Source organism: Drosophila virilis, chromosome X, assembly GCF_030788295.1.
Source record: "Drosophila virilis strain 15010-1051.87 chromosome X, Dvir_AGI_RSII-ME, whole genome shotgun sequence".
NCBI classification, from domain to species: Eukaryota; Metazoa; Arthropoda; class Insecta; order Diptera; family Drosophilidae; genus Drosophila; species Drosophila virilis.
This window is the reverse complement of record NC_091543.1, coordinates 1108362-1120000: the sequence shown is the minus strand read 5'-3', so window position 1 is coordinate 1120000 and position 11639 is coordinate 1108362. Positions and strand designations below refer to the sequence as shown.

General features: G+C 40.5%; 2 protein-coding genes across 3 annotated transcripts in view; both read left to right on the top strand.

Moving 5' to 3' along the window:
- The window catches only part of Alp12 (Alkaline phosphatase 12), a 6668-nt gene extending 5327 nt beyond the window's left edge, over window positions 1-1341 (top strand). Inside the window, exons 2-5 of the mRNA XM_015169609.3 lie at window positions 1-140; window positions 206-669; window positions 730-1034; window positions 1091-1341. The exon at window positions 1-140 is cut by the window's left edge and continues 853 nt beyond it. Of these exons, the coding sequence (XP_015025095.1) occupies window positions 1-140; window positions 206-669; window positions 730-1034; window positions 1091-1224 (1043 nt within the window). The 3' untranslated portion in view covers window positions 1225-1341. The remainder of the gene's footprint in view (window positions 141-205; window positions 670-729; window positions 1035-1090) is intronic.
- A 234-nt stretch (window positions 1342-1575) lies between these two features.
- On the top strand, window positions 1576-10040 carry Rop (Syntaxin-binding protein Rop). 2 transcript variants are annotated; one of them, XM_002058239.4, is made up of 8 exons: window positions 1576-1921; window positions 3376-3558; window positions 3622-3777; window positions 4794-4897; window positions 6558-7077; window positions 7135-7370; window positions 7447-7614; window positions 7683-10040. In XM_002058239.4, exons 1-8 carry the CDS (start codon window positions 1894-1896, stop codon window positions 8088-8090), a joined length of 1803 nt encoding a protein of 600 aa, XP_002058275.2. In that variant the 5' UTR covers window positions 1576-1893; the 3' UTR covers window positions 8091-10040. The 2 variants fall into 2 exon arrangements, with proteins under 2 accessions (XP_002058275.2, XP_015025097.1); XM_015169611.3 differs by lacking the exon at window positions 4794-4897 and adding an exon at window positions 4055-4164.
- The last annotated feature ends 1599 nt before the right edge of the window (window positions 10041-11639 follow it).

Here is an 11639-nt window from a genome sequence, read left to right as displayed (position 1 = left end):
CCACGCCCGCAGCACTGTACGCCCATGTGCCGGATCGCCGCTGGGAGTGTGAGTCGCGCATGCCGGCGGAGGCGCAGCAGCAAGGCTGCCAGGACATAGCACGCCAGCTGGTCGAGCAGTCAACGGGCCAACAAATAAATGTAAGTATTCTATTGATTCTTAGTAAAAGATGTAAGTTTATAATGCTGAACAACTTACCTGGCAGGTCATCATGGGTGGCGGTCGCCAGATGCTGGTCTCCAATGTGACGGGCACAGCCAGCGATCCGCTCGACATGTGGGCGGGTCAAGCGGCGGACGGACGCAATCTCATCCGCGACTGGGCGATGCTCAAGACGGCAAAAGGCCAATCGCATGCCGTGGTCCAGAACAACGGTCAGCTCAGGAATCTCGATACACAAAACGTTGACTATGTGATGGGCATATTTGCCAACGGACACCTCAAGTACGACCACGAGCGGGATGCCAGCGACGCCGGCATGCCCTCGCTAACCAATATGACAATAAAGGCGCTCGAGGTGCTGGGCAACAGCGACAAGGGTTATCTACTTGTTGTCGAGGCGGGCATGATCGACCAGGCGCACCATCGTGGGCAGGCGCGCAAGGCGCTCAGCGAGGTGCTCGCCCTAAACGATGCCGTGCAGGCCGTCCAGGCGCATCTGAAAGCCAAGTGAGTACCCATAATTACAGACTCTTCAACAATAGCTAATTGCGATACTTGCCCTTACAGAGATCAGCTGGACGAGACGCTGCTGATTGTCACCGCTGACCATGCCCATAGTCTGACCATCAACGGGCATCCGGAACGTGGCGCTGACATATTGGGCCTGGCCGGCAACTCGAAGACCGAGGAAACGCCATACACGACGCTCACATACGGCACCAGCTACCAGGGCTTTCAGGTGGACCCGGAGCGCATGCTACGTCAAAATCCGGCGCTCAGCGATACCACAGACTGGGAATACACACAGCAGGCGGCCATTAATACGGATGAGAATCTGCACGGCGGCTCCGATGTGACGATACATGCGCGTGGTATGTGTGCAACGAGTTTAGTATATATATTTAATTAATTAAATGTTGTCTGGCAGGTGCCATGTCCTATCTGTTCCATGGTGTGCACGAGCAAAGCTACGTGGCGCACGTCATCTCGTATGCACTGAGAATTGGACGCTTCCGTGATAGCACAATCGCCGAATCCTTGGCGGAGCTGATGCCTTTATAGATTTAGACATAGCATAATATAGCTTTTTTTTTCTCTTAAATTATATATTGTGATAAGTTGTTTTTGTTTTCTAGTGTTAGGCGCAAATAAAATGATATGATTGTTAAAAAATACAAATTTGCGCGTTATTTCTGACAGAGCTGCCACATCGCAAAGCGCATGTCAGGCGGTCTGGTAGCGCACACATTTAGTATTTAAAAAAGAATAGTATGGATTGGAAGCAAAGAAAATAGTATTTTTTTTAAATCTTTCAGTATCCTGGGCTTAGCCAAGTTCTAAAGTATCGATGCCATTGACCATCGCCACCTTAGCCATATATCGATATGGCAAAGCATATCGATGTTTTGAACCATCCCTGTAAAGCAAAAAGTTGGGAGTTCGTTCATACAAGCTGCAATTATATACAAAAAGAATACGCATCGATTTCCATAAACAATTAAATATTAGCCGCGTTTTCACCGACGGTTGGTGTTGAGTTATTATTTTTTTTTTCGTTTTGAGTTGCAGTGGTGATCAATTTTTCGACATTCATTATTGTTAACGTATTTGGCTATTGCGTTTGTGGGACGACCGCAAAGATATACAAAAAAAAAAAATTAAAATTTAAATAGTTTATTGATTAATAGCCGGGCCAGTTAGTGCCAGTGAAAACAACGAATTCCAGCAAACATGGCGTTAAAAGTTTTGGTCGGCCAGAGTAAGTGCAATGACAAACATTCCAATACGATTTAATTTAACTGCTGCTATTCTGACTAACACACACACACACACGCACACATGGGGAGACACACGCACACAAGTACAGCCCATAGGCAAGGTTGTGATAAAAATGACGCCCCACTAAACACACACACGCACACATTTATTTATTTATTTATGTACGAACCAGTTTAATTGGCAACCACTGATATGCAAAACATTTTGCATTTACATATTCTTATCAAACGAGCAGCTCCAAGCACCGCAGCATTCATCGATTTTTCCAAACACACACACACGCACACACACACACACACCCACAACAATTACGGCACCCACACACAACACCCACTGGCAATGCCCACGCGCAACGCTCTTCAGGCGTGAATGCTTATGCGGGGGTTGCGGTGACCTTTGCCGCAGGATAAGCATTTCCAATGTGGCCTCCCCCCTGCCCGTGCCCGTGTCCCAGCAACTTCAACTAAACGGTTGAGCGTCGTCTTGCCTTTTGCTTGATTGCAGCTATCTGGCAGCGCTTCGCTATGCAAATGGGAATTGCTATAAATATTCGCTGATTGAAGAGTCAAACGGGTATAAAATCAATCAGGCAACGCCATTCGCTAAGTGGCTTATTTCATGCACTTTTTCTCACGTTCTTCTTCTTCTTCTTCATGTTGTTGTCGTTGTTATTGTTGTTATTATAATTCTTGCTGCTTGTTTGTATTATTGTTGTTTTTTTTTAGCTGGCGCTGACTCATCAGGCTTATGAGTAATACTCTTGCCTTTGCCTCCAGCCAACAATTTACACTATAAATATGATAAAGCGTTAATTCCACATAACTACGCAACAGTGCTGCCCATTTTTGAAAGGCAACAGAAAAAAGCTAACTAGGGCAGGAAGAGGATTAAAAACGGCCAAAGCTAATTTGTAAATGCTAAAAAAAATGTTTAGTTTTTCAAACTATTTAACGCAAATGCTTTTATATAATAATATTGTGGCATGCTTTAAGCCCTTAAACCTTGCGGCTTAGCCGAGTAGATTTCCGTCAATAATTTTTTCTTTTCCATATGGAAGTTATATGCTAAAATGGTTGATAAACATATTAATGTGTGGGAAGGGGAAGCAGGTATTTAAATGATTCGCCTCGCATCTAAGTCGCCTTTGGAGGCGCCTCTCTCTTACCAAGGATAATCAGGGTAGCTGAAAGATTAGCTTGCATAAAAGCAGACAGACGCATATGATTACATCGAACCGATTGCTTGAGATACTCTTTAAGAATATATATATATGATATTGTAGATGTATCCTTTGAAGATTCTTTGACAACATTTCAATATCCTATACAAAACTATAACGGGCAATCAATAAAATGGGTAACACTGCCAAAACAGACACACACACCCACACAGTTGTATATAATATTCATGCGCTTGCCTTCTCGTTTTTTATAGAGATCATGAACGAGGTGGTGAAGTACAAGCCGCCGCCACCGAAGAAAGCGGGCGCTGCAGCTGCTCCAAAGGCGGCCGGCGCAGGTGGGATCGAGTGGCGTGTGCTGGTGGTGGATAAGCTGGGCATGCGCATGGTCTCCGCCTGCACCAAGATGCACGAGATTAGCGCCGAGGGCATAACATGTAAGTGCCAATAAGCAATAGACACACATTTTTTTTGTAAACATTTCGAATAACATCTTCCAGTGGTGGAGGATATTCACAAGAAGCGCGAGCCGCTGCCCACAATGGATGCCATCTACTTGATAACGCCATCGGATGAGTCTGTGCGCTCCCTGATACGCGACTTTGAGAATCCGGCGCGTCCCATGTACCGTTACGCGCACGTCTTCTTCACCGAGGGTATGTGCTAGCCGGACAGGCTTTTAATTAACCGATATCTAAATCTATATATAATATATGTATATCAATTATTTAGTACTTGATGCGCGTGACTATATGTCTATATGGTTACCCAGATTATTATTTATGATTTTATTGTTCATAATTTCCATTTAATTTCTATATCGATTTATTTATAATTTTTCCATGAATCCCGTACCTCACACCTGCACCTGCATACGTATGCCTACTGTTGGTATATGCTGCTCTGATATATAATTATAATATAAATATGTAGCGATACCGCCTCGCATATTCGAAATGCTGCAATCGCACAAAGACATTTGTCGACGCTATGTGCGCACCTGCAAAGAGATCAATATTGCCTTTTTGGCCTATGAAGCACAGGTATATTGAGGAGAAAAGAAAAAAACTAAAAAAAAAAAATAAAACACTTCTAACTCGCCATTTTACACACTCGTTACTCGTGACTTGCTACTCGCTACTCGTTCGAGTGTCTCGCTACTCGCTACTCGTTACTCGCTACTTACTACTAATCACCCTGTGCTGTGGATCGTGCGTTCCGATGCGATTTGTCTCAAAGCGTTTGCTTTCACAACTAACCTCAACTGGTTGCAACATGAACTTGAACTGGAAAACAACAATTTATCATATCTGAATGCTTAATCATTTTGTTACATGTCCTTTAAATGCCTTTTGGTTTTGTCCACATTTGCTTTACTTTCCATTTTCTGGCCTTATTTAATCCGCTTAATCCGTAACCTTCAATAAGTTTACTTTTTCAGCGCCCAGATACAAAACGTTTGGGCATCGAGTCCTATCGAGTCCAAATATATATTGAATAGATGAAATAACCAATTGCCTCGCACATACATGCTCACATGCATTACAATTACATAATAATACCATTTTATACTATATACTATATACATATTTTGTAGCTTAAAAATAGAAAAACCAAAAGAAAAAACGAAAAACGAGAGCAACATTTGATGTGCGTATAATTATAATTATAGTTTGCCCGGAGGAATTATTTAACGATTTGTGTAAATCGTGCGCTGCAAGAAAGATCAAAACTCTAAAGGAGATTAATATTGCATTTCTACCATATGAATGCCAGGTGCGCTAAACAAAAACAAAAACCAAAAAAAAAAAAAAAAAAAAACTCTGTAACATAGACAAAGCAAATATCCTTTCCATAAACAGACATTTGTATAGTGCAAGAGCGTTTTATTTAAGTCCAAACCCGAATCCAAGCCAAGTCTTAGTTTATCTAAGTAAAAACTCTCTCTCTCTCTCTCTCTCTCACTCTCTCACTCTCTTTACCGCTCTATTGCCTTCTCTCTCTATCTCTCTCGCTCTGTTCTCTGTTATTAACTGTTATTTTCATGTTCCATTTATTTGGAAACATTTTGGAACACTCTTTAAAAGTGTTGTTCAATGCTCAATAGCCTAAATAACTGTATCCCCTACACACACGCACACACACACACTAACACACACACACGTTCGCTGTCTCTGTCTAATTCTATCACTGTCTATGTGTATATATATATATCAATATGTATATGTACTATATGTGTTGTACTTGTTGTTGTAAATACTGATACAATACTAAGTAATCGTGTCTCTAGGCTCTAGCGCTTGGGCTTAACCATAAAGTAACTTTCCAATACTGGCAAGCCAAGCCGTGGGCCTGTCTGACACATTTCCGAGCGTTAACTGTGGCGAACGCCTCCAATCTCGAATCTCCTTAAGTTTTGTTAAACTTGTTTTGTAGTGTTCAATTTAATGTATGTGAATTGTATACAGAAAAGCAAATCGTGCCTAACCAAACACTAACACATGCGATCATTGTGTATATCAATTATTAAAGCATATCAATTTGATCATAACATAACAAATAATAATAATAATAATAACAAGCAAAACGAAAGTATTCCATAAGAAAACGCTACTCGCTGAACCAGACACAATGTGACCAGGCACGTTTAAGCAGCACTCGTTCGTTTTGCTGCTTACTCGTTATTCGTCACGTTGTGATGCGGCGAGTACAACTCCAGGGCTTTAAAGTAACACACAATTAACACAGTAACAAAAAAAAAAAAAAAAGCATTAAATGACTGCATAACCTATAAATGTAACTATTTGTGAATTGGTTGCGTGCTCTCTCGCCACTGTCTATGTAAATATGTATTTCATTAGCTCTTAAGTTCACACACACACACACTCACACAACGCTCTCTCTATCTCTCTCTCTCTCGCACAGACGCGCTCTCATTCGTCTAATGTTCTGCATGACGAGCGCTGCATGTCGCTCTCTTTCGCTTTAATGTGTAACTGTGCTTAACCAGAGTACAGCAAGCAAATGTTGATTTACGATTATTTATCGAGTATTTGATTTTATTTCGATAGACAAAAAGCAATGCAAAGTAATTATAAAATGACTAAGCATTTCGAATTATTGACTGAAGCAGATCTTTAGCATTTTTTCTTGCCTGCTAAAAGCGATTACTGAATAAAAAGAAACCTATCGATTAATCGTTTGTCGCCGATATGAAGCAGTGTTGCAAAAGGCTTGAAAGTGTGCGTTTCTTTCAACATTTGCTTGCTGTACTGTTAAAACTCTCTATCACTCTCACTCTCACCCACACACACATATACGTAGTTAGCCTCACGTTCACACACTCGATAACATTCGATAACATTTGAAATGGACTAGCACGCCAATTAATAGTGAAATCCCTCTCGTCGTTGGTCCCTTGTTGCGTTCGCCGCAGGTCTTTTCGCTGGATTCGCCGGACACGTTCCAATGCCTCTACTCGCCGGCATTCGCCTCGATACGCGGCAAGCACATCGAGCGCATTGCCGAGCAGATCGCAACGCTGTGCGCCACGCTGGGCGAGTATCCGAACGTGCGCTATCGCAGCGACTGGGATCGCAACATTGATCTGGCCGCCTCGGTGCAGCAGAAGCTGGATGCCTACAAGGCCGATGAGCCGACCATGGGCGAGGGCCCGGAGAAGGCCCGATCGCAGCTGTTGATTCTGGATCGCGGCTTCGATTGCGTGTCGCCGTTGCTGCACGAGCTAACGCTCCAGGCGATGGCCTATGATCTGTTGCCCATTGTGAACGATGTGTACCGTTATACGCCCGGGCCCAACCAGCCGGACAAGGAGGTGCTGCTGGACGAGAACGACGACCTGTGGGTGGAGCTGCGTCACGAGCACATTGCCGTTGTCTCCACACAGGTCACACAGAACCTCAAGAAGTTTACCGATTCCAAGCGCATGAGTTCCGGTATGTTGACTTCTAGCACAGCCACAGGCACAGCTAATAAGGCGTTCCCTCTCATAGCTGACAAGTCGTCGATGCGCGATCTGTCGCAGATGATCAAGAAGATGCCGCAGTATCAGAAGGAGCTGTCCAAGTATTCCACCCATTTGCATCTGGCCGAGGACTGCATGAAATCGTATCAGAACTATGTGGACAAGCTGTGCCGCGTCGAACAGGATCTGGCCATGGGCACGGATGCCGAGGGCGAGAAAATCAAGGATCATATGCGCAACATTGTGCCCATTTTGCTAGATGCGGTAGGCCACAAAACCAAAAAACCAAAAATAATTAATTCCACAGTCAAGACTAATTAGCCGAGGATTCCGTTTTCAGAATGTGTCCAACTACGATAAGGTGCGCATCATTTCGCTCTATGTGATGATCAAGAACGGCATCTCCGAGGAGAACCTGACCAAGCTGTTTACACACGCACAGCTGTCCACCAAGGATCAGGATATGGTGCGCAATCTCAGCTATCTGGGCATCAATGTCATTGCCGATGTGAGTATGGCCAGGGTTAATGCAGGCGGCCGATTTTCCAACTAATTTTTATGCCATTTCAATTGCAGTCACGTAAGAAGATCTACTCGGTGCCGCGCAAGGAGCGCATCACCGAGAGCACCTATCAGATGTCGCGCTGGACGCCCGTTATCAAGGACATCATGGAGGATTGCATCGAGGATAAGTTGGATCAGCGCCATTTCCCGTTCCTCGAGGGACGCGCCCAGAATACCAATTACCATGCACCGACTAGCGCACGCTATGGCCACTGGCACAAGGATAAGGCACAGACGCAGGTTAAGAATGTGCCACGCCTCATCATCTTCATAGTGGGCGGCGTGAGCATGTCGGAAATGCGCTGCGCCTACGAGGTGACCAACTCGGTGCGCAACTGGGAGGTGCTGGTCGGCTCCTCGCACGTTCTCTCGCCCGAAATCTTTCTCAGCGATCTGGGCAGCCTCTCCAAAGAGGATTAGATGCAGTGCAGCAGCAGCGCCTAGAGATTTAAGCATATATAACACAACTCAAGCCCAACTATGCTTAGCCAGCCCTGTAATTTGTTATTCGATATATCTATATCTACATATGCATATATTTCTATATATCTATATGTCTATTTGTTGTCTTTAGTTTCATAAAATTGCGTAGGCGTAGATCTGCGTATGGAACATCTGTTCATTTTGATCAACCTACAGTAGACACACATTATGTGCACCTCTTAACTAACTAGCCCACAAAACGAAAGAACAATACAAAAACAAAAAAGAAACTTATATACTACTTATATACGATATATACATCTATATAAATGTGCGGTCCGATATGTAATGGAAAAGCGTTTACTTCTATAAATAACATTCTATTATCACACACTATATACCCTATAATTGTATAATGGATAATGCGAGAATTCGTAGCACACACATATATACCTATGAAAATATACATCCACACACATATATATATATATATATATATATATATATATACATATGCGTATGTATATTTTTCAACAAAGTATTTATGTGTGTACGAAATGTTTACTAATTATTTATGATAGTTCAATGATAAAAAACAAAACAAAAGCAAAAAACAAATTTAAATACAAATCAATTATGTACCCTGACAACGTTAACAACTCGAATCGAAAGTCGAAGCAAAACTGTTTGTTGTTTATGTGCAACACAATTTGACGAATTAGTGAAATGTAGTTATGCTAAAATTGTAATTCAGTTGTTATATACAAATATATATATATATATATATTAACTCTGCGAGCAGATGCTCAAGAGATCCCACTTTTAAAAGCCACATAACAGAAAAATGTTAAGCATATGTTAAATGAGTTTATCGATTTATCGAAATGTAATTACAATTACTCCACTTTCAATTCGAGCTAGCACCGTAATAAAAAACACACACACACACATACACACACACACACATACATAAGCTTGGCTCAGATACAACGCAGAGCGCGTCGCCGTGGTGGAAACTTGTGCTTTAAATTTTGTAGCGTAACGGCCAGAGAAAGGAAGAGGAGAGATAGAAAAACCATAAATGAAGAACAAACATTGAAAAGCAATATTTAAAAACTTGCAGTTACAGCATAAACATATATATATATATATATAGAGTCTTTCAATTGAAACAAATTTTGTGCGCCTTCCACAACTCGAACTACGTGTATTCCAAGTCAAATGCAAAAAACGAAAAGAAAAACAAAAAAAAAAAAACAAAAAATCGAAACAAAAGAAACTTAAACTTAACATTTTTGAAGAAATACTTTTGAAATAATTGCAACAAGCTTTAAATAACATGTTATACATATACATATATATATATGTGTATATATATATATATATATATAGATACCTTAAACGAAGGCAATGTTAAACGATAACTATTTATACAATACATATACATATACAAAGCATTATATAGATACCAATTACCATATACATATTTATGTATATATATATATATATATATATATATATATATATATATATATACTTATACCAATATACTTAATCCCGCGAATGCGAACGCATTCTTATTGGCAAAGTAGCGACAAATTGCATTTACTCCAGTACAATACAACAATACCGCAATGCTACAATATTTCAATCCAATTACCGTACTATCTGCACCCACACACACACACACACACATGTGCACATGCGTGTGTGTGTGTGTGTGTGTGTGTGTGTGTGTGTGAATGCAATTTTTAACCAAATGCATTTTATTTTTATCAATTCTTTTTTTTTTTGTATGGTTTTGTGTAATTAACAAATATTTATTATTTATAAATAACGCTGGAAAGTATTATATTTTTGTTCTCTTTCTCTTGCTCTTTTTTTTATTTAACTATGAATACTTAACATTTGTTATTGTGTAATAAAATCAAAAACTTACATTTTTTATATGCACTTCTCTATTTTTTTTCTTTGCTCATAAATAATTGTTACATATATACGAAAAGAAAGTAAAACCAAAAGTCAGACAAGTTCTAAAACGTAGCTAAGTAAGTTTAAATTGAAAACTCTCTTCTACAAAAATATTTAATACTTATATATAAATCAAATATTTACAATTAATACAATACATATATTTATGCATTAGCTCTAGTTGGCGCCTAGTCCGATGCCCGCACTTCAGCTCTCCGGTTGGATTGTGGTGCAAGCCAATTTGTTGGCTCGTGGTGAATTGCCAAATTACACCACACTGCCAACACACCAAAGCTTGCTTGCACTACAATACGATTGGGAGAGCGCGCGAAAGTCACGCACACACGCGCACGCACACACTTGCAGGTACGCGCACACGCACACAGTTGGCGCACAACAACCGAAGATCTAGCCAACCACCCCACCAAGCAGGGGGGCATCGACGGCGAATTCGCGCCCAAAAACTCAACAACATCGAGTCGAGAGGATCACACTGGCGAATTGACGGCGATGCTGTGCGCGTGCGCTGGCTGCCTGCTCGTGCGTGCGTGCGCGCGTGCGCGCGCATCAGTGTTGGTAAACGTACGCGTGTGCGCGGCATTTCGGTGAGAAGGCGCCAATAATTGTTCGGAATTCACGTTTAAATGTTTATTGCTTGTGACCAAAAATAACAACAGCAAATTGTTGAATGATTAGAGGCCAGGTTCGTAGTTTAGTTAAACATTTTGTGGCAGAACAAAGCGGCCATTTATCTATATTTAAGCCAGTATTCTAAACATAACATAAATTATATAGAAACTCGAATCCAAACCCGAATCCGAGCACGAGCTCAGCATTTCGGGCAATGCGCGATCAATATGGTTGCGATTCCAGTTCGCATTGCCCGGGGCACGACTCGCGCTCTTTATATATACATATATAAATAAATATTATATATTAATAAATTATCAAGAACGAGAAGAAAAAGAAGAAGAAGAACAGTATAGAACAATTGGAAAATGTTGATTTCTTTTGTAATTTCCTAGCATAATTGTCAAGAATATACGTATAGAACATTTTTCGGAAATTTACATAAGCAAAATCGAAAATTAAATTAACAAATTTATAAACATATACATACGAATATATATATATATATATGTATATATATAGATATCTATATACATGTATATATATATATATAGACAAATAGATATTTTAAAGGTGGATGACAACAATTTAATTACGAGCTCCACTCCAACAAATAATAATTATACATACAATATTTAAGAATTGCCGTCAATTTCTTAAACGTAATTAACGTAATTACAAAATTAATTAACTAGTAGCAGAAAGAAGAAGAGGAAACAAATTAAAGGTTCAACACGAAGTCAAGCACAAAAATTGAAACACAAGTTTTGCCGCCAGGCGCGCACGCTTCCAATAAGAATCGATTAACAAATGGAAAACAAAAATAAACAACAACAAGGACAGACAAAGTATTAGCACATACTAAGTATATACTAAACGGATATATATAAAGCATTAACATATAATTATATTAGCGCACGTTTTAAATAAATTAACCTCAGCTCT

Bases quoted from the DNA above. Each gene is read 5' to 3' on its own strand.
- Rop (XM_015169611.3), top strand. From the start codon at position 1,894: ATGGCGTTAAAAGTTTTGGTCGGCCAGA. The intron at 3,778-4,054 runs GTATGTGCTAGC...ATAAATATGTAG, and splicing joins GCACGTCTTCTTCACCGAGG to CGATACCGCCTCGCATATTC. The intron at 7,615-7,682 runs GTGAGTATGGCC...TTTCAATTGCAG, and splicing joins GCATCAATGTCATTGCCGAT to TCACGTAAGAAGATCTACTC.